This window comes from Callithrix jacchus, chromosome 13 (genome assembly GCF_049354715.1).
Source record: "Callithrix jacchus isolate 240 chromosome 13, calJac240_pri, whole genome shotgun sequence".
In the NCBI taxonomy this organism is placed as follows: Eukaryota; Metazoa; Chordata; class Mammalia; order Primates; family Cebidae; genus Callithrix; species Callithrix jacchus.
In genome coordinates this window covers 12,731,617-12,755,475 of record NC_133514.1, presented here as the reverse complement: position 1 = coordinate 12,755,475, position 23,859 = coordinate 12,731,617, and the positions used below count along the sequence as shown (strand labels likewise).

At 38.6% G+C, this 23,859-nt stretch overlaps 1 protein-coding gene across 50 annotated transcripts in view; it reads left to right on the top strand.

Annotated features, from left to right (window-relative positions):
• HMBOX1 (homeobox containing 1) overlaps positions 1–23,859 on the top strand; it is a 161,439-nt gene that overhangs the window by 53,392 nt on the left and 84,188 nt on the right. For 29 of the 50 annotated variants that reach the window (XR_013525474.1, XR_013525468.1, XR_013525471.1 and 26 more), the window contains exon 2: positions 19,271–19,350. Coding sequence is in view for 31 of the 50 variants with exons in the window: in XM_008979056.5 (XP_008977304.1) it covers positions 19,328–19,350 (23 nt within the window). In the remaining 19 variants the exon portion in view is untranslated. Of the gene's footprint in view, positions 1–18,481; positions 18,575–19,270; positions 23,507–23,859 lie in introns of those variants that run through there. The other 21 variants (XR_013525469.1, XR_013525472.1, XM_078347128.1 and 18 more) reach the window with 5 other exon arrangements.

The window sequence follows — 23,859 nt, the reverse complement described above, 5'->3', positions numbered from 1 at the left end:
GTGACGTATTTTGGGGTAGCATGCTCTGAACCCTGTTAACAATTTTCATAGAGACATAAGTATAAATATGTCTCTTTCATGGGACAAACCACAGTATAGCCTTCAATAATAAATGAGAGTTGGTACTTGGTGTCTAGAGATGGTGGGATGATCTCTGTCATTCTGCCCTGTGGTGAACTGAATGGTGCAGGTCCTGTATCAAGGGATTACATGAGGGATTACACACTCAGTGGTGATAGATGCTTCATTTCTTTTATAAAAACAGAATCCTCAATATTTATATGCAGTCTCTGAACTTTTAAATACTGTGTAGGTCAAGTAAAATAAATCTGCAGGGTTGATCCAGTCCCCTAAGCCCTCTACTGTTGTACATACAGAGACACGTTCTTGGTTCATTTCTCTAGCTCTGACTTTCTACATATTCTAGTCCCTTATCGTCTGCTACAGGCTAGATATTGCCTCTAGATGGTCCACTGATTTTTACAATATTCATTTGTGCATATCATCATTGTCTGTCTTCTGAAATCTTTATTTGGAGTTTCCTTCACCCTTGATGTTTTCTAGTATGAGATTCGAATACTGCATTTCTGTTCGTTTCATCACCATATCCTATGAATCCAGCAAGCATTTTTATTTTAGAAGCATAGACCTACTGTTAGAATTTTAGCAACTAGGAACAGAAAATACAGTTATTTGTTATGTTCTCTTCATCATCTCTACCAAATTCTTTCTAGAGTCTGTCTGGTCATTATTTGAAAGAGCCACGGGTGCATGATCATTGATATTGGTAAGTATTATTAATAAAATAAAGCTTACCAAGAAAAATTTTTCTGTTTGAAGTCATTCATAGCATCCTTTTAATGTGGTTTGTTCTGTGAGGTACTGGAAGTGGAATTAATAACTTGAGCTGAAGTCTCTAAGCATTGGAGAACTATTCCTATTGGATCAAAAGTCTTAACCTGGTGGGTCTCCAGTACTACATCATCCTCCCCCTCCCCCCCTCCTCCCCCCTTCTCCTTTCTTCTTCTTCTTTTTCTTCTTCTTTCTTCTTCTTCTTCTTGGTTGTTGTTGTTGTTCTTCTTCTTGTTCTTCTTGTTCTTGATACAGAGTTTCACTCTTGTTGCCCAGGCTGGAGTGCAGTAGTATGATCTTGGCTAACCACAACCTCTGCCTCCTGGGTTCAAGTGATTCTCCTGCCTCAGCCTCTCGAGTAGCTGGGATTACAGGCATGTGCCACCACACCCGGCTAATTTTGTATTTTTAGTAGAGACGGGGTTTCTCCCTGTTGGTCAGGCTGGTCTTGAACTCACGACCTCACATGATCCGCCTGCCTCAGCCTCCCAAAGTTCTGGGATTACAGGCGTGAGCCACTGCGCCTGGCCCTTATTTTATTTTTTAAAAATTCCCACTTGAGAGAGGTATATAGTTGTCACTAATTATCTCCTCCCTCTTGTTGGACATGTTTCTAGTCCATCAAAAGTGATTACACAGCTATTGGGAAGAAAAACGTAATTCCTTCAAGATATTAGATACTACTGTTTTTATGCTTTTTCCCAAATAGTCATTTATTCATAATTAGAATAATTAAAAGATTTGTTAGAGCCACTGTAAAAAACTGAATTTTGGAAAGGAACTTGGGACAATGAGTCCCTGCAGTTGCTGCGGGAAAGCAAGCCTTGTCCAAGAAGTTCTTGGCTGAGAGATACCTGCCTAGCTCTGGATTTCTGCGTATTTAGGAAACAACTTTCTCATCATAGTTTGATTCTGCAAATAAACTCCCCCCTCAAAACAAGTGTTCTCAATAAGCTATTCCATTTTGTTATTTTTGTTACAAATACTATCTTGTGAACCTTTATACTCTTTAAGTGGTTTCCCTAAAGATGTGATAGCTTTTAGAAAGATTAATGCTTCAAACCTCCAGAGGGGCAAAAGAGCTAGCATTTCTAGGTGCCTACTGTAGGAACCTCTTCTTCTGTATCTTTATTCCTCATACTGATCCTTTTAGGAAGACATCATTATCTACAATTCACAGAAGAGAAAATGAGGGCTTAAGATTAAGAAATTTGTACAAGATCAGACTGCTCACAACCTGAGGTCAAACACGTAACAGTCTTGCTTAAAATCTTATTCTTTATAATCTCTTATTTTACCTAACTCCCAGTTTTTCATTTTAGGAAGATTACTTTGTTAACTATGTATAACAAGAATAAGACTGAAGGTAGGGAGGGAGAGTGGCTGGAAACCATTGCATTAGTACAACAGAAAGAGAAGGTCTCGAGTAAGACAGCAGTAGGATTGGAGAGAAAGATACAGAAAAAACAAACCTGCTAAGGAGGGCAGTTGGCACCACTTAGTGTAGCATTTCTGTATTTTGTTTTAGTTCACTATGTAAAGAATGAATTTTTCCAGCTGTGAAGTTTAGTTTAAAATGATGACCTATTAATTATATTTTGAATTTATCTAATAAAACTTAGTATTTTGGGATATGACATAAAGTATAAAGGCAGAATTTTAAGATTTTAAGTCCATTATTCTCTGCTTTTCATGGGGAATATGTTTTTTTCCCCCTTTTTGAAATAACTTTAATGAGATATAATTCGCATACCATACAATTTACTCATTTAAAGTATACAGGTCAGTGAATTTTACTGTATTCACAGTTGTGTAACCATCATCAAATCCATAGGGGATATTCTTAATACAGTTGTGTTTGATATGTATTTTCAAATTTTTATTTTTATTTATACTTTAGCTCAGATAAAAGAAGTAATAAAGAGCATGGGATATAAATTTAGCTCATTTAAAAATGCTGGTTAGAAATAATGTAAAAGAATTTAAAGCCAATTTGAGTCTGGAAATTATTCAAAAGATTGAAGAAGTCTTGCCACCTATAGTTATATACAAATCCGTAATACAGTGAGTACTTTGTGAGACCTAGTTTTATTTGGTTGCATACAGTAAGTCCAAATATTCATACTGTATATTTGTATGGGACATTATAGTTTATAATTGTTACTATTGTTTGAGAACCCAGGAGCTTGTCAGTTGATATCTGGGGAATATAATTCAGAATAAGGGATCTGAAACATATGGATACTTTAGAAGGTAAAATTGAGATAAACCCTTGTCAGTTTGGAGTGGAATATATTATCTTGCAGAATATAGAGGAATATAAGAGAGAAAATATGATGCTTATCTGCAGCCCATGTTTTTAAAGACAGGTGTGTAAGAAAGATGTATGTTCCACAGCTCAGATAGAGAGCCTTTTCTTATGAATTGGGGTAATTTTTATGTCTGTTAGCAAGGCAGTATAAAATGTGAGGCCCTAAAGTAACTTCTATAGTAGATTCTGAGGAAACCAGAGAAATAAACCATTGTCCTTGGGTTGCTTACAGTATGATGAGTATTGGGTAAAGGAGAAGTTAACCCTCTGGAGTTTGTTAGACTTCAGCTTTTAGTTGTGAACCATTATCTGTTTGACCACCTGGTTATTTTGAATTATTTATTAGCATATCCTGCTGAGATATGGAAAGTAAAACACCTCTTCATTTCTCTTGCAATTGAGACCATGTGAATTCTCTCATCTCTGCCTTCTTTTTTTCTTTTCAGCACTCACCACGTAGTAAATTGACTGATGATGCATGAAAGCTAGTCGGAAGAGTAGTTGATAATACTCTGAAGTACAACTTAATGGATGCTGGGAATGTCCAAAAATAATGTCTCGAGTAACCTGTTTATATTATCAGAAATTCTATCATTAGCAATTCATGCTAAATCTCCCATAAAATTAGATTATCCTTCCTAAGGCTGTTGACTTAATCCATGTTAGCCAAGATAATATTTCATGTTTCTCAATAGAAATTTTCAAGTATTGATTCTCCTTTGATCTGGCCCTCCTGTCCATGTTACTTAGTTTAATGCAACTCTAGCCATATTAACTTCAGTGCTATTCTTTGAAACTGATAGGCTGTGAGATTTTGATTTTGAATGCTTTGTCCCTCATATCTACTTGGCATGCTGCCTAACTTCATCTATTTATTTGAGACAGGATCTTGCTTGTTGCCTAGACTGGAGTACGGCAGTACAGATATGTTCACTGCAGCCTCAACCTCCTGGGCTCAAGTGATCCTCCTGTCTCAGTCTCTAGAGTAGCTGGGACTACAGATGCATGCCATAACACCCAGTAATTAAAAAAAATTTTTTTTTGTAGCTATGGAGTCACACTATGTTGCACAGTCTGGTCTTGAATTCCTCAGCTCCAATGATCCTCCTTCCTTGTCCTCTCAAAGTGCTGGGAGTGCAGGCTTGAGCCACTGTGTCAGCACAACCTAACTTTGTTCAAATCTTTATTAAGATTTTACTTTTTCAGTAAGGCTTTCTCTGAGCATTCTGTTTAAAATTGTAATCCTACCGTCCACTGTCCCTATCTCTGTTCCCTACTTTTCATTTCTCCATTTAATTTATCATTAAAAATATATTGTTTTACCACAAGAATGTAAGCTCTATGTGAGCAGGAATTTTGTTTTGTTCATTGCTGTATTTCCCAGTGCCTAACATGTAATAGGTGCTTGGTAAATATTTGCTGAGTGCATAAATGAATTAATACATGGGTCCTGGAGGATTGAGATATAGAGGAAGTGCCTATATGGAGGGGATACCATTTATCTCATGTTACAGGTTTTTTAAAGATGGTAGTTCTGTGAAAATATGTTTTGAAATTCTATTGTTTTCCCCTTCTACAGGAAATCCTTGTCTATGGCCAGCTATGGAAGATAATCTGTTTGTACGATTATAACAATTCATAACTCTTAACAGAATCTTCTAATGACATGCATTTAGTAGATACTACGTTTTTGAATTTCTGGAATTTTTGCATTTATTGATTGTGCAAATTAGTATAAGCACTAACCTGGGAATCAGAGTTTCTGGCTCCTACAATTAGATTTTTTTTCTTCTATAAACTTAAGTGATTAAGTAATTAAGTGAACTTAATATCAGTTCTAGCTTTCATATAAGATTATTTACCTTATTCTAGCTTAATTAAATCTCTTTCTCCAATTGTATAATTATTTCCTTTATTAAGGATTAGGAAGCTTCTGGGGTAAGGGAAATGCAAAATAAGGATGAAGACAGTAAATCTTCCAGAAACTCAAGACCACAAGTTTTTGCTTTAGTAATTGTTTATTATGCTTTGCTTGCAAAGCAAAGAGAGTAGAGGTTTCAAAGCCACATGAATGTTTGAGTAATAAATCAGGGCATCTGTATGGGTTTGTGAGTAAACTTTAATTTTTTAACATGAAAATATTCCAGATATATGCCAGTAGGAATGGTTTTTGTTTGTTTTAGTCCAGGAGATAGTTTCCTTTTTTTGAATAATAGTTACACAAACATTAAAATTATTTATAATGATGGTAGGAGACTCTGCCACTCAGTTTTTAAGTTTCCTGTTGGTGTCAGCTCTGGAGACCTGTCATGGGCTAAGCAACATGGAGATGTTTTTTTTTTTAGACAGAGTTTTTGCTCTTGTTATCCAGGCTGGAGTGCAATGGTGCGATCTCTGCTCACCGCAACCTCCACCTCCTGGGTTCAGGCAATTCTCCTGCCTCAGCCTCCCGAGTAGCTGGGATTACAGGCACACGCTACCATGCCCAGCTAATTTTTTGATTTTTTAGTAGAGACGGGGTTTCACCATGTTGACCAGGATGGTCTCGATCTCTTGACCTCGTGATTTACCTGCCTCGGCCTCCCAAAGTGCTGGGATTACAGGCTTGAGCCACCGCGCCAGGCCAACATGGAGAGGAGATGTTAATCCGGATTCTATCTGGTAATTTTTAGCTACCTTAGTGGAGGGGTGGGGCATCTGCAGTCTTAACAGAGTTTGACCTTCAAGGCACTGTAGATGCAGATTGTAAACCAATGACAAGGTCGGGTGGTAAATAACATGTTATTTACCTGATTATCAAGAACAAAGCCTATTTATATCTTTGTAGCTTTAGCATTTTGGCTTGCAGTGGATACTAACTTCTTGATGAGTCACTGTTATGTGTAGCTGTGATTAAATAGTTGTTTTCATTTATTTTATTTTCTTCTCTTCTGGAAGTTATCATTTTTTTTAAGTGGGTAAGCCTGTTTTGTTTTGTTTTGTTTTGTTTGAGACGGAGTTTTGCTTGTTGCCTTGGCTGGAGTACAATGGCACGATCTTGGCTCACCACAACCTCCACCTCCCGAGTTCAAGCAATTCTTCTGCTTCAGCCTCCCGAGTAGCTGGGGCTCCAGGAGCATGCCAACATACCCAGCTAATTTTTGTATTTTTAGTAGAGATGGGGTTTCACTATGTTGACCAGGATGGTCTCGATTTCCTGACCTTGTGATCCACCTGCCTTGCTTCCCAAAGTGCTGGGATTATATTCGTGAGCCACCACGCCCAGCCTGGTTAAGCCTTTTTTATACTTCCCCAACCACTTTTTAAGTTTTTATGTGTAGTCTGGATTTAGAAACCAGATATTGATGTTTGCTAAGGATTTTATATGTTAAAATGATGAGATATCTGATATCTGGAATTTGTTTGAGAATACCTCTTGGAGCAAGGAGAGGAGGGGATATAAGACTGGCTATGATTTGCTGATTGTTCAAGCTGGGTGATAGGTATATAAGTGTTCATTAACTCTGCTCTGCTTTTGAACATGTTTGCAAATTTTCATAATAATAACTGTTTTTAAAGAACCACGAGTTAAAAAGGAGTTGTATGTTAGCTATATGCAGGTCTATGCATATTTTGTATCTTTATTTTTATTTTTGTAAGGATTCGCAGGAAACTATGGTATTTATCTTTGGTCAGTAGCACGCTTAGGGGACAGGAGGTTCACTTTTCTTTTTATCCTGCTGGAGTTTTGTGATTTTTTTTTTTTTAACCTCTATTAGTTGTGTTTGTTTATTTCTATATTTATGTATATATGTATTTTTTAAAAATTTATATCTAGTCAGGAAGGAGGTTCATATTCTCATCTGTAAATTGAAAGTACCAATAGTTTCTAATTTATGGGATTGTGAGGATTGCATGCTTCTCTATTTTATCTTTTTTTGGTTTTATTTTTAGATATTTTAGATCTGTAAAGTTGAGTTCTGTGTAAGGGGCTAAAGGAGCAATAAAATCGGCTCTGTAATGGTGTTTAAACTTTTGGAGATTCTTTTTTAGTATCCATATCTGGGCTTAAAGGTCTTACTATTCAGTCTGTGAAATGTCCCCTGTTATCTCTCCCAGCGATGGCTTGCTTGCTGCCTGTGCCACCCCTTCTCAATTCTTTGGTTTCTTCCAGAGCCTTACCTTCTTCTTAAAATGTATTTCTTCCTTGATATAAATATTCTGCTCTTTCTGTGTTTACCATTTATTGAGTGAAACAGATCTATGCCAAGCTGTACAATGTAAATTCAATTATAAATCACCACTGACATACTGGATTCACGATGTAGCATTTTTCGAAGGTGGGATTATTTGGGAGGCAGTTTGACAAAATTCGTCATAACTTAAAATGTTAGGTACTCTGTCACAATTATTCTGCTAGAATTTTACCCTAATGATATACTTACACGTGTACAAAGATGTATGAAAAAAGATGGATGGCAAACTGTATGATGTCTACGTGGAAAAGAAGAAGGTTGGGGTGGGAGGTCAGCTTACCTTTCATTTTATGTCTTTTGAAGTTTACTTTTTCCTGTACCTTATACAGTATTACTTTTTATATTCATGAGAAAATCTAGGGTAGAACAAGCCACCTTGCCACCTTTATCTACAGGTTTTTATTCCTAATAGAGTTTTCTTGATTATGTTTTTCTTCAGAGGTCAACACTGCTGATGGTAGGCTTCTTCATTGCTCAACTTGACTTTATGTAATAGTTTGACAGATCTAGTCCTTTGGTAATTAAGAGTTCATTTCTGATGGTAGAAATTTTTATAATTTTATCAAGTATGTTTATGTATTTATCTGGTGCATATACATGTATATATGTAAATGTGGCCATATACTTATTTAAAAGTATAGTCCTCTTTTTGATTTACTTCTCAAGTTGTTTTCTTTCTTAACTTCCTTTATTCCTCGGCTTCCCAGGCCATTCCCATGTCCTTCCTGATCCACACCTTATACGCACACCAGTTCTTAACTCCAGTTCAATTACGTGTTATTTTCTTCTGTGCTCTTGTACATAGACATGTGTATATGTATGAAGTATTGATATGCGAGATTATAAAATTAACAGGAGACAAAAGTATGCCAAATTGCAGGGTCTTTATTGCCGGCGACCACGGAGGGCTCACGTCTCTCTAACCCATGGCCCCGAATGGAGGGTAACAAGACTCTTATACCCGTAAACCACCTCCGGGGGTGGGGGTGAAGGGATTCAGACATTCTGAGGGCCAGGGGATTTCGTAAATCACCTCCCGGGCAGAGAAGAGGGAGCGGGTCTCTGGACATTCCAAGGCCTAGGGGACTTGTCACTTGGATTGTTACCTAAGTGGTTTACAGAAGTGAAGATAAGCGTTAGTTTACACATTGTCTGGGCAGTATTAGAATCCACAGATCTTTAGTTACTCATTACGAGTCGCAGGAGCCAGGATGGAATTAACTTGGGCTGCTTATTCTGGTCATTACCGGTAAGCAAAGGCCAGCAATTCTGGCAGTTACTGATAAGAAAAGGTAAGCAACTTTACATAGTGAGCATTTTGCAAAGCAAACTAGCAGTTTTATGTACAGAAGCCAAGGCCGGTAGTTATGGGGCAGCCATTACAACTTATTTCTGAAAAACAGCTTTGTCTTTTAAAAAATGGCGTTGCTCAGGTTCCAGCTATAGCACATTCCCCCCTGTTCTTTTAACATGTATTAAATCTTTAATACGTGTCCTCTTCTTGACACAGGGGCCCATAGTTGGATCTCAGAACCATTAATTTTACCGAATCTATTCTTTCCTGGATAAATTTGAGGAGCATGTTTAAAAGGCATGGTCCAAATGTTAACCCCAGGACCATTAGGACCAAGGGTCCTGCTAATCCAGTGAGCAGGGATGTCAGCCAGGGGACCAAGAGAACAGTTTTTGGTACCAATTTCCTGAGGCCTCTCTGAGGTGTTTTCTTGTTTCTAAGTTCTGCCTAACCATCCTAAGGCTGTTCCCAATGAGCCCGGATTTGTTTGCGTAGAAGCAACATTGTTTGCGGAGTGTGGTGCACAGCCCTCCTTCCTTTAAGAACAACCGGTCTAATCCTCTCCTATTTTGTATACGCTGGATGGTAAAGATGTTTCCCTTGTCCCACTCACTCATATATACTCGAAGTCCGAAGTCTCCAGGTACGCCCTGTTGCCCATCTCCTATCTGGATACAGGATTGTTATTTTGAGTGGGTTACAAGAACCGGTGTAGCAGGGGTTTGGGGGAGAGTCTCGGGTGAAAGAAATGAAAGAGTCCCTGTTTGCAGTATATCCCAATATAGTGAGATAGTCTCACAGCCCCAGTGGGGGCAGAAGAACTCCTCTAAGTTTCCACAATTTCATCTCCTTTGTGGGGTAGACCCTGGGCATAGATATAGCCCCATAGTCTGAAGCTGTTTTTCGGCCTCTATGTTCCCACACCCCATCTCTTTTGCTTTCACTGCATTTCCCTGCCCCCATCTTCTTGTCTTCATTTGTCCGATAGTATTTATATCTAGACTCTCGCTTAAGAGAGTGCAGAGGTCTAGGGAGAAGGTTATGGGATCTCTGGGAATGTACTCTAGGGTTAAGTTGACAAGGGTGGATCTCTTTCCAGTTACAGAACTAACATATTTTCCAGTGGATCCTTCAGTAAGGACCCACCGGTAATAGATGGGAGTCAAGGGGGGTCCCCTTCGAGGGGCTACACTAGGAATCGGGGGGCAAGGAAGGAGGGGCACTCCTGTGAGGAGTGCGAAAGTCTTAGCTTTAGGTGGTCTGCTGAAGCTGAGGTCACTCTCCATTGTGCGTCCCGGGGTGGGGGGGCAGTCTTGACATGTAAGTGGTGAATCCAGGCGGTTAGTCCGTCCACCTTGATGGCCGTGGGGGTGACCAGGATCACAGTGTAGGGTCCTTTTGAGTGAGGAGTTAGGCCGGAGGCGGTGAATCTCTTTACCAGGACCTTGTCCCCTGGCTGAAAGGGGTGTACCAGCTGGTCAGTGAGGTCCACTAGAGTGGGTTGCGTTCCCCTGATGAGCGGTTGCACCTGGGACTGAACAGACTGGAGTGCCTGCAGGGACTTAAGGAGTGTATGGTTATGGACTTCAGCATGTATGGTGTCTGCGAGTTTGGGGAGTAAGGGTGAGGGCCTTCCAAACATAATTTTTCAAGGAGTGAAGCCTTTCTTATAGGGAGTACATCGGGTACGGAGGAGAACAAAAGGGAAGCAGGTTGACCCAGTTTTCACCAGTCTTTAGAATAAATTTTGTTAAAGTCTCCTATATGATCCGGTTCATCCTTTCAACCTGCCCCGAACTCTGGGGGCGATAGGCACAGTGTAGTTTCCAGGATATGCCCAGGGCCTTGAGCAGGCCCTGAGAAACCTGCGCTATAAATGCAGGGCCATTATCTGATCCCCAGCGTCAGGGGCAAGCCGAACTGAGGAACCAGGTCCTGTAACAATCTTTTTGTTACTACCAGTGCGGTCTCTGACCTAGTAGGAAAAGCCTCGACCCATCCAGAGAAAGTGTCCATAAACACAAGGAGGTATTTATAGCCGTACGCTGGGGGCTTTATTTCAGTAAAATCTACCTCCCAGTGTTCCCCTGGGCTAGTATCCCTAAGTCTTATTCCTGCCTGACTAGTCCTACTGCCTCCTGGATTTACTCTGGCGCTTACATTACAACGAGTACTAATTTCCCTAACAATCTTATGCAAAGGTGGAATGTAGTATCTGGCCCTCAGTAGCTCAGTTAGTTTTGTTTGCCCTAAGTGAGTGGCTTGGTGGGTGTCCTTAACTAGAGTCCGTCCTAAAGCCTCGGGGAGCACAATCCTTGTGTCCGGTAGAATCCACCATCCTGTAGAATCTTGTCGTGCCCCCGTTCCTTAGCAAAGCTCTCTTCATCAGGTGAATACGTAGGGGTAGGGGGCAGGGTTGGGGCCGGCAGAGTCACAAGAAGAGTCAGAGGTTTCACTGGTCCCAAGGCTGCCTGTCTGGCTTGTAGGTCAGCTGCTCTATTTCCCCTTGCCTCTGGTGAATTTCCCTTCTGGTGTCCTTTGCAGTGTATTGATATCACTGCCTTGGGTTTCCATATAGCTTCTAGTTGAGTTAGGATTACCTCTTTGTTTTTGATTATTTTTTTTCCTCTGAAGTAAGCAACCCTCTTTTTTTATAAATGGCTCCATGTACATGGGCCGTAGCAAAAGCATATCGGCTATCTGTATAGATGTTGACAGTTTTCCCTCCACCCAGTCCAAGGCCTTTACCAGAGCTATGAGTTGTGCCTTTTGGGCTGAGGTTCCGTGTGGAAGAGTCTGAGCCCCAATAACCCGCTCTAGAGTGACTACAGCTGCCCCAGCGTACCTGACTCCGTCAATCATGAAACTGCTGCCATCTGTATACAGTACCTCTTCTGGGTACTGTATATGTAAATATAGATACATGTGAAGTATTGATATGCGAGATTATAAAATTAACAGGACAAAAGTATGCCAAATTGCAGGGTCTTTATTGCTGGCGACCACGGAGGACTCACGTCTCTCTAACCCGTGGCCCCAGTGGAGTGTGACAAGACTCTTTTATACCTGTAAACCACCTCCGGGGGTGGGGGTGAAGGGATTCAGACATTCTGAGGGCCAGGGGATTTCGTAAATCACCTCCTGGGCAGAGAGGAGGGAGCGGGTCTCTGGATATTCCAAGGGCTAGGGGACTTGTCACTTGGATTGTTACCTAAGTGGTTTACAGAAGTGAAGATAAGCGTTAGTTTACACATTGTCTGGGCAGTATTAGAATCCACAGATCTTTAGTTACTTATTACGAGTCGCAGGAGCCAGGATGGAATTAACTTGGGCTGCTTATTCTGGTCATTACCGGTAAGCAAAGGCCAGCAATTCTGGCAGTTACTGATAAGAAAAGGTAAGCAGCTTTACATAGTGAGCATTTTGCAAAGCAAACTAGCAGTTTTATGTACAGAAGCCAAGGCCGGTAGTTATGGGGCAGCCATTACAACTTATTTCTGAAAAACAGCTTTGTGTTTTATAAAATGGCGTTGCTCAGGTTCCAGCTATAGCACATGTATGTAGTGTATATGTATGTATGCTTTAAATATGCACACTGACATCACACACATATAAAGGGGTATTATGGTTGTGGTTTTCTTTTTTAAAACCTGATCATATTATACTTTTTATTTGACACTGAGTCTCACTCTCATCAGGCTGAATGCAGTGGCGAGATCTTGGCTCACTACAACCTCCACCTCTCAGGTTCAAGCAATTCTCCTGCCTCAGCCTCCTGAGTAGTTGGGAATACAGGCATGTGCCACCATGCCCAGCTAATATTTAAATTCTTAACAGAGACAGGTTTTCACAGTGTTGGCCAGGATGGTCTGGATCTCTTGACCTTGTGATCCACCCGCCTCAGCCTCCCATAGTGCTGGGATTACAGGGGTGAGCCACCGTACCCAGCCTATACTGTTTGTTAAAACAGCATTTTGCTTTTTACTCAACACTGCATTATATAAATCCTACCAAATCACTTGATAAAACTCTAATTTATTCTTTTTAATGATTGCATTTGTGTTAATTGATGTAAGTATATTGTAATTTATTCAGCCATTTATGTGTTGATCGAAACAACTCCTTGTAGAGATAAGATATTAACCTGAGATCAGGAGTTGGAGACCAGCCTGGCCAACATGGTGAAACCCCATCTCTACCAAAAATATAAAAATCAGCTAGGCATGATGTCAGGTGCCTGTAGTCCCAGCTACTTGGGAGGCTGAGGCAGGAGAATCACTTGAACCTGGGAGGCAGAGGTTGCAGTGAGCTAGGATCGTGCCACTATGCTCCAGCCCAGGCAACACAGTGAGACTCCGTCAAAAAAGAAAAAAAAGTAATTAGAAAGTAGGTGACATTGTTGTATATATTTCCTTATGTGTGGTTACTTTTATTTCTTTAGAATAGATTCTCAGGAGTAGGGTTGCTAAATTTAAGGTGTAAATTCTTTAAGATATATCACAATATTTCTTTCCAAAATGTTGTTGTAATCCACATTTACACCAATGAAATATGGTAGTGTGATTGGAGATATATCAGTTTTTTAAATTTTTTACTGGAGTGGTACCTCATTTTAAACTGTTATTCTCTTGACTCCTAGTACATTTGAGTATTTTTAAAATAAACTTGACAACTCGAGTCTGTTCTTTCTCTACATGTCAAATATTTTTTCCAGTTTAACTACTTAGTTTTTTTTTTTTTTTTCCAGAATAGGAAATTTTTAACCTTTTGTTTATCTTTTAAAGTTTTTGGTCTTTGTCTAGCATGTCTACAAGACCTGTCATCTTCTAAGTTTTGTGGTAGATGTGTTACTGTGATTTATTTTTTTACATTTGTCTTTATTTTGCCTGATGCTTATTTTTTACATACAGTGTAAGACAAAGGTACAATTCTGGTTTTTTGCTAGATGATAATCAGTTTTTCAATTACCATTTTAAAAAATATTTATTCTTTCTTGCTGAATTAAAATGTAACCTTTGATAGTACATTGTGCTGTACGTGCTGTAATCTGCAGTTAAGATCTTGATTCAGTCCTGCTGCTTTATGTGTCCCTTTCTATGCCAGTGCCATATTGATTTCATTACAGTGGCTTTTGAATGTATTTCTGATATCTGGTCAGAGAAGTCCACTTTTGTTTTTCTTCGTTTGCGCAATTTTCTTAGTAGTCCTTCAACTGCCTGCTCTAACCCCATTAAAAAGTGGACAAAAGACAAGAGCAGACACTTCTCAAAAGAAGATTTACAAGCAGCCAGCAAACATGAAAAAATGCTTATCATCACTAATCATCAGTGAAATGCAAATTAAAACTGCAATGAGATACCATTTCACACCAGTCAGAATAGCCATTATTAAAAAAGTCACAAAACAATAGATGTTGGCAAGGCTGCTGTGGAAAGCAGGTTGGAGATTCCTCGAAGAACAAAAAATAGGCTGGGCCTGGTGGCTCACACCTGCAGTCCCAGCACTTTGAGGCAGGCGTTATCACCTGAGGTCTGGAGTTTGAGACCGGCTTGGCTAACATGGTGAAACCCCGTCTCTACTAAAAATACGAAAATTAGCTGGGCATGGTGGCATGCACCTGTAATCCCAGCTACCCGGGAGGCTGAGGCAGGAGAATTGCTTGAACCCAGGAGGTGGAGGTTGCAGTGAGCCTAGATCGTGCCATTGCACTCCAGCCTGGGTAACAAGAGTGAAACTCTGTCTCAAAAGAAAAAAAAGGTTGCATTCCAGCCTGGACAACAGAGGAAGACTCTGTCTGAAAAAAAAAAAAAAGAAGAACTAAAAATAGAAAAATTGAACCATTCTGGGTGCAGTGGCTCATACCCGTAATCCTACCACTTTGGGAGCCTGGGCAAATTACCTGAGGTTGGGAATTTGAGACCAGCCTGACCAACATGGAGAAACCCCATCTCTACTAAAAATTCAAAATTAGCCAGACGTAGTGGCGGGCACTTGTTATCCCAACTACTTGGGAGGCTGAGGCAGGAGAATCACTTAAGCCTGGGTGACAGAGGTTGCGGTGAGCTGAGATCTCACCATTGCACTCCAGCCTGGGCAACAACAGTGAAACTCCGTCTCAGGAAAAAAAAAAGAAAAGAAAAACTGAACCAAGCAATGAGAAAGAGAGAGAGACAGAGAGAGGAGAGAGAAGAGAGAGAGAGAGAGAGAGAGAGAGAATCTTGAAAGGAAATAAAAGGATATTATATAAATAAAATATTTCACATATTTTTCTACCAGAAAGACACATGCACCCTCATGTTCATCACAGCACTACACACAGTAGCAAAGACACGCAATCAACCTAGGTCCCCATCAACAGTGGAATGGACAAAGAAAATGTGCATTTACACCATGGAATACTAGCCATTAAAAAAAAGAATGAAATCATGTCCTTTGCAGCAACGTGGATACAGCTGAATACCATTATCCTATGTGAATTCATATAGAAACAGAAAATTAAATACTGCATGTTCTTACTTATAAGTGGGAACTAAACATTTGGTACACATGGGCATAAAGATGAGACCAATAGACAGTGGAGACTCCAAGACGGAGGAAGGAGGAAATGGGGGCAAAGCTTGAAAAAACTATTGGGTACTGTGCCCGCTACCTGGGTGATGGGTTCAGTTGTACCCCAAACCTCAGCATGATGCAGTATCCCCTTGTAACAAACCTGCACATGTACCCCTTGAGTCTAAAATGAAAGTTGAGAGACAATACCTTTCTGCTCAATTAGGCCCGATTTCATTTATTTATTTATTTATTATTTTTTGAGATAGAGTTTTGTTCTGTCACCCAGGCTGGAGTGCAGTGGGATAGTCTCGGCTCACAGTAGCCCCCGCTTCCCGGGTTCAAGTGATTCTCCTGCCTCAGCCTTCTGAGTAGCTGGGATCACAGGTGTGCGCCACCATGCCTGGCTAATTTTTGTATTTTTAGTATAGATGGGTTTCACCATGTTGGCTAGGCTGGTCTTGAACTCTTGACCTCAAGTGGTTTGCCAGCCTCACCTCTCAAAGGGTTGGTTTTATAGGCATGAGCCACCACGCCCGGCCTAGGTCCTATTTTTAAACTAAAAGGAAAACCTTTTAGGCTTCTTTTTCAATATAGTTATTCATAAATATTGGGAAAAGTTACCACTGTGAATGAAATTTCTTTCCCATTGTTTTGGTAGGTGTTTCCTGCTCAACTAAAGAAACTTAAATGTATTGTATCATACTTCATTTTAATAAGTTCTTTTATTTCAGGGTTTTTTTGTTTGTTTGTTTTTTTTTTGTATTTTTTTTAGAGAGACTGAGGTTTTGCTATATTGCCCAGGATAGTCTTGAACTCCTGGCCTCAAGCAATCCTTTTGCCGCAGTGTCCTGAGTCACTGGGATTACCAACATGAGCCACTGGACACAGCTAATTTCAGTTTTTAAAAAATATAATTACTTGAGTTTTTCTAGACATTTGGGTTCCCCCCCCAACCCCCCAGATGGAATCTTGCTTTGTCACCCAAACTGGAGTGCAGTAGCGCTCACTGCAGCCTCCACCTCCCTAGTTCAAGCAGTTCTCTTGCTCAACCTCCTGAATAGCGGTGATTATAGGTCCATGCCACCATGCCCAGCTAAGTTTTGTATTTTTAGTAGAGATGGGGTTTCATCATGTTGGCCAGGCTGGTCTCAAACTCCTGACCTCATGATCCACCTGCCTAAGCTTCCCAGAGTACTATTACAGGCATAAGCCACTGCGTCTGGCCTGGGATTTTGTTATGAAGAATGACCCTTTTTTTTTTGTCACAGGGTATTGCTATGTAGATTATAATTTTCTTTGTGAGTTCTTTGATCCAAGGGTTGTTTATGATTATCTTATAGTTTATAAGTACTTATTTTTGTACATTTTTCCCTAAATTTTTTGGATTATATATCTGTGTAAATGTTTTATTTTACCCAGTTTGTGATCAGTTATGGTGATGGACATAGGAAAAAAAACTTCTTTGTTAGAAGGTTTACTTCTTCGTTGGAGTATCTTTTTATCTTTAAAATTATGTTGTTGATAATATATCAAATTTCTGTTTTTTAAATTTTCTCCAACTGTATTTGTTCATTCTAAAAGGTATACTAAAATAAATCATGTTAATATTTTTAAAAACAATTATTAAAGTTATGATTTTTGCTTTATTACCCCCAACGTTATTTGGTCTTTGTGTTTGTAACTCTTATATCTTGGTCATAAACTATATATTTTATAATGGTATAATTATTCTCTTTCTCTTTCTCCTTTCTTTCTTTCTTTTTTTTTTTTGACATGGAGCCTCACTCTGTCGCCAGGCCGGAGTGCAGTGACACGATCTCAGCTCACTGTAACCTCCGCCTCCCAGGTTCAAATGATTCTCCTTCCTGAGCCTCCCAAGTAGCTGGGACTACAGGTGCATGCCACCATGCCCAACTAAGTTTTGTATTTTTTGTAGAGACAGAGTTTCACCATGTTGGCCAGAATGGTCTCGATCTCTTGACCTTGTCATCTGCCTGCCTCTTCTTCCCAAAGTGCTGGGATTACAGGTGTGAGCCACCGAGCCCGGCTTCTCTCTCTCTCTCTCTCTCTCTCTCTCTCTTTTTTTTTTAATAGGTTACTTGTTTTCTATGGCCAGGTGTTTGAATGTGATCCAGCATCCATAAATTTGTATCCCTAATGCCTTTTAATATAAACTTTTTGTCATAATGTTCTACTTTTTTTATTGTGTTGAAATATATATAACAGGCCAGGCATAGTGGCTCACGCCTGTCATTCCAGCACTTTGGGATGCCGAGGTGGGGAGATCACGAGGTCAAGAGCTCGAGACCAACATGGTGAAACCCTGTCTCTACTAAAAATAGAAAAATTAGCTGGGCATGGTAGTGCATGCCTGTAGTCCCAGCTACTCAGGAGGCTGATGCAGGAGAATGTCTTGAACCCCGGAGGCACAGGTTGCAATGAGCCGATATCTCACCACTGCACTCTGGCCTGGCGACAAAGACTCCGTAACATCAGCAACAACAACAAAATACAGACACACACACACACAAAACCATAAAATCTCTATTTTAATGTGTGTAGTTCACTGGCATTAAATACGTACACACAGTATATAGCAGTCACCACTGATTTCCAGAATATTTTCATCCTCCCAAATTGAAACTCTGTACCCTTAAATGATAACTTCTCATTATTCCTTACCCCTTTTACCCACCATTCTACTCTCTGTCTCTATGATTTTGACTACTGTAGTTACCTCATGTAAATGGAATCATAATATTTGGCCTTTTGTGATTGGGTTGTTTCACTGAGCCTAATGTTTTCAAGGTTCATTCATGTTTTTGTGTCAGAATTTCCTTCCTTTTTAAGGCTAAGACAATGTTCTGTTGTTTGTGTATAGATCACATTTTGTTTATTCATCTATTTGCCAGTGGGCACTGGGGTTATTCCCACCATTGGCATTTGTGGATAATGCTGCTTTGAACACAGCCTGATTCCACTCCTTTTGGATAGATATCCAAGAGTGGGATTGCTGGATCATATGCTAATTCTGTATTTAGTTTTTTGAGGAACTGCCATACTGTTTTCCATAATGGCTTCAGCGTTTTGCATTTTAGCCAGCATTTAATCCAGCAAGGATTCTGTTTTCTCCACATCATTGCCACACTTATTGTTTTATGCTTCTTTTTAAATAATAGGTATTCTAATGGTGTGATTTTATTTGTTTTTCTTGTTGTTGTTTGTTTGTTTTTGGAGACAGGGCCTTGCTGTGTTGCCAAGACTGGTCTTGAACTCCTGGCCTCAAGTGATCCTCCTGCCTCAACCTCCTGAGTAGCTGGGATCACAGGTGTGAGCTGTTGCACTCAGTGTGGTGTGATCTTAAACCCCTTTTGATTTAGTTCTTAATCTATTTTTAAAACATCTGTCAATTAGAATAATCTGTCTCCTCTGCCAGAAGAGTTCTGTGAAATTGAGAGAATTCATAACATCTTGTTGTGCTGGGATTACAGGCATGAGCCACCACACCTGGCCTGTTTTTTAAGTCAGCAAGACAATTATTTACAATAGGAACTTCATTAATGCTACAATTTAGGATATACAAATGTGAAATATTTCTAACTTTACCTTGTACATTTTGCATATATCATTAGTCATTGTTAGACACTTTTGCCATAATTCAATACTGAATGTGTATTTTAATGTGAGTTTTTGACATCCACATTTTTAACTTTTGTCTAATTTATAATCTTAGTTTAGAGTTACTGGAAATTGTCTCTATAACTATGGTTTTAAACGGCTAATAAGTTGTCTTTATGATCTTTAGCTTCTAAACAATGAATAGTAGATATTATTTTTTGTGAAGATCTATGTCTGAATTGAAAAGGGTCAAAGTGTCTAGTGAATGAAGTAGAACGCAAATCAGAAGACGTAGTATTTAACATGATTAGCTAGTGTTAACTCTTAATATCTGTAAGTTATATAATTAAAATTTTTATTCAACACTTGATTAACAAATATTTCTCATTTTCTATCTTTGATCTACAGAATGGTAGATAACGCAGATCATCTCTGGAAAGGATATTGATCCGCCTCATGTAAAGTATGCTCAGTTCCTTTCCAGTGGTGTAAGTATCTAGTTCTTCTTGATTTTTATCTTCACAATTATTTTTATAAAGTTATTATGATTATGATTATGATCCAGATTTGACAACAGATGTTTGTAGAGTTGAAATTTTTTTTTAGAAAATGAATCAAATGGAATACCTGTTTGACATTAAGGTGAATAAGTGTCATGATCATGTGGTGAGAAATGAATTTTTAAATCTATTAGCCTTCTCTTACCATTTCTGTTTTCAACTTTGAATTTTAAAATTAATTTTAAATTGAAAATAAAATTACTGATTTTTAACTGCTTAAAGCTTAGAAGCATGCAAGATAGATGGCTGTTTAAGAGGACTAATTAGATTTCTTGTGACAAGCAGACTACCGGAAGTATACACCTTCCTGTTGCCTTTTTTGTGCAGACTTAGAGCACCTTAACCATTTTCCTTTACCTGGTGAGGGGATGATAATGTAGTTAAGCCTATTAGCTAATATGCTAGCCTTTCTTTGGAGTCAGGCGGAAAATACAAATTGAGATAGTGGTATTGTGTTGAGAGTGTTTTTGTGCTAGAATATGAACTATAACCACCAGTTCGTATTAAATAGGCCTTTGAATAAAAGTATTCCGGGAATTTCAGATATTAGAGAAGACAAAGTATCTATTAGCTCATTAAGTGCATCTTCAGAGTCTAAGGCAGAGTGCCTTTAGCATAAGTATTTTCTAAAATTTGATGGAGTCTCCACTTTGCTTAAATTCCTTCCGTTTTGGTTGACTGTTCTATAATACAATAAGTAGACATTAAGAGAGATTTTCCTTATTGTTTAGGCTTTTCATTACAGTTCCTCCCCCCACCCCCGAATAGATTTTGTGATATAGTGAAAAGTTTCTGGAATAGATCTTGAAGATGTAAAGTGTAGCCTGACTTTCTGCTAAGTAGCTATATACTAGAGAAGGCATTTATCTCTTTGTGCCTTAGTTTCCCTCCCCAAATAAATTGTTTTTAATCAATTTATTTGCTAATGGCTATTTTTAATGTATCAACCTTCTCTTGTACCATTTCTGTTTTCAACTTTGAATCTTCACATTAATTTTAAATTGAATATAAAAGTACTTATTTTTTAACTGCTAAAAGCCTAGAAGCTTCTGAGATAGATGGCTAAACATTCAAGAGAGTTAAGATGTGTAATGGCTACTATTGAAAATAGTAAGTGTCTAATGGCTATTGAAATGAATGTAAGCATCATGAAGCCATGAGTTGTTGCCTGATTTGTTCCTTGTTGTGTTCTCTGTGCCTGGCGCAGGATCTGTTACATAGTAGGCACTCAATAAATGTTACTTAAGTGAATGTTTTTGTCTAAATGGTCTCCAGTTCTCTCATTCCACACTAATTTATATCTCTGTCTATAAACCTACGTGTTTGTACTTGGATTTTTGTTGCATATGGTAGAAATAAGAGGATCAAAGTATCATTTCATGAATCACTGTGTTTATTGCCATACAAAGAAAATGTTTTCTTGGGTTCACAGTACTTAATGATGGGGAGAGTAACATGGACGCACTTCACAGGGAATACACTCAATAGATGAGGTACATTAACCACATTGTGAATGTGCTCCAAAGCTATTAAAGTCTCTTTGTTCAATTATGATGAAAGGAGGCCTCTGTGTTCAAGTGAAGGCTAAAGGTGGAAGTGTACCTTTATATGAGCAGTTCTTGGGAGAAGCTGGCTTGACCACCATAGCTGAGATCCTGAACCACATGTTAGGCTACTCAGTGCTAGAAGGTGCTGGCTTGTGGAGTGTAAAAACTCTGAGGCGTGTTGCAGCCTGAGCTCTCTGGTTTTGGAGAAGCAGCTGACAGAGAGTAGCCCTGCCTCAGTCTAAGCTCCCAAACTGTCTGTTAAGCTCTTGAGTGTATATGTAGAAGTCCAGTATTCGTGACAGTAACTCACATATGGATTTTGATAAGAGATGAGGTAACATTCCTGAGAGGATGGAGAGTTCACTCGTGGATAAAAATACTGTGATTGATACTAGAGTGTGTTAAATTATCATGCAGTAAATATCATGTATGCAAAACAAAACTAACCTATTTTGCCTAGTCATTCTAGATAATAAAAATAAAGACAGCAGAATTGAGCTAAAGAAAAAGCCGTTATCCAATAAAATTTTACCAACTGTTGGTGCTTTACAAGTAAGGTAATAATGTCCTTTTGACCCATGTGATTTCAAGGTTAATCATTTGTGAATGCTTTAACTGTCTTTGTTCTACATGGTTGTAGAATTTAGCTTGTGAAAGTATATTCTGGATCATGCCTTATCCAAGAAGGGTTTAGGTAAATATTCAAATCAGGATAAAATATATTGTGTAAAGTATTATTATGGTCTTATGGTATGATATTTTCTTAGAATATCAGTTTATGAACTGAGCCGTAATTCCTGAATTTAATTGTTCTTTTATGCCTTAAAATTGTCTGTTATTACAGTGTTGAAATTCTTCTCACATCATTTTCAATTATTGTTGGCCTGAGTCTGCATTCACATTAGTAATTTAAAGTGAAAGATGTTCCTTATCCTGTGAACAATCCTTGTGCATAAGAAAATTAATTCAATTCTTACATGTTATCTTCTTCTGTTATAAAAGAATTGCTGATATCATGGACTTAGATGACCTTTACAGGTCATTTACTGCCATAAATTCATGATTATGTGCTTAAACTAGGTAAATTATGAGAAATAAAATTTTGAAATGCCAGCTGCTTTTGTTTATATTAATACACATTGGAACATTATTCTCAATATCCAGAAGAGCTTCTTAGCATTTTCTCAGTAAAATATTGTATCTTCAGTGTCACATGCATGTTTTGATCCTGTTTGTTATACTCTTAATCATTTTGCTCTTTAGTGATCATACAAGTGATCATTCTAACAATTGTGGATCATTTTGCTTTAGGTCTTGTTTGCATTAGGGGCCTCTTGGTCCAGGGCACAGACATCTGATTTGAACAAGGTGAAACATAAAGGGAAATGTATTCTCTGCTGAAACAAAACAGCACGAAGAGAGGGATGTATTGGGGCTTAGGGATAATTGGAATAAGGGATTTGAGCACTGCACATCTTTCTCCATTGGTCTGCTCTATGTTTCTTAGCATGTCTGCTTCATCCTCCCACAAACTAGCTGCTTCCCTATAGTGAGCAATTTACCAGACTAATGTCTTCCTGCACCTGAGCACAGTTATGGTGACTGTTCACCTTTTCCCTCATCTGATTAGAAAATTTTGGGGAGAGCAAGACTTGGCTTTCTTGTATGCCCACCCCATTGGCCGGAAGGTGGGTATTATAAATGATAGCCCAAGAACATGTGCTTAGAAACAATGAGGTGTTTTAGGCAGACAAAGTAATAAGTGCCTATTGTTGTTCCTTTTATGACTTTTGGAATAAAAGTGGTTCTAATAGTCAGTGACTCTGAAATGACATGAAATACTGAATTGTTTCATATGCTGGGAAAACTTTAGTTTTGACATTTCTAATTCAAGTGTTAGGATGGATACTTTTCAATAATAGGTGAAATTCATAAAATTAACTTGTTTATGCTAATACAGAGTGCTGCTTCATACAGGGAATGGTTTGAATAACTGTATACAGATAACTGACTGCTCTGATAGAAATACTATAGGAAAATACTATGATTGGGGATTTTTGTCCATATAATAAAACAGTTATTGAGGTCATCTAAAGTAAGATCACTTTATGAAATATTTTGATAACATGAAGACTGAAGATAGCAACAAACAGGTCTACTTCATTTTCAAGGGAAAAGAATGTTTGTTTAAATATTTTCGTTATAATATATTGTGGGGGAACCTAAGCCATCAAGAAAGAATATAATAATCATGAAAATAGGTCTTTTTAACATGATGGCTAGCTCGTCACAAGAGAGTACTGGAAGAAATCAGACCGTAACATTTGTAGGTGTAGGGCAGATACTGTGGCCCATGGGCATAAATGGCCTGCAACATGTTTAGGGTCACAGAATGTGTGTGTTTGGTTTTGTTTTATTTTAATGAGCTTCTTTTTAAAACTAGGACAATTTCATCTGAAGTTCTAGATTTCTGCCTACTTATTTTTAAAAGGATTTGAAAGATAAAACATCAGTGAAATGGAATAGACAATCCAAAGGTAATGCAGATTGATATGGAAATTGTGTATATGATAAAGGCAACATTTCACATCAGAGGAGAAGACAGATATTCAGTAAAAACATATGACATCTTGCTGTCCATTTGGGATGAAATAAAGCCATATTTTTTATATTTGTTAAGTCAATAAAAATTCTAGGTGGAGCACGGATTTTAAATGTAGAAAACTATTGCTCAGGCCCCTAGGTTCATCAATAATTCAAGTAGTTTTATCTAAAGGGCTTCAACTGAGACTTAAAGGAGTAGAACAACCTGTGTCTCAAATCATGTTTCCAGTTAAGTCCTGCAATGTATTGGAAAGGGGAATGATGTGTGCTTTTAGAGTCAATAAAA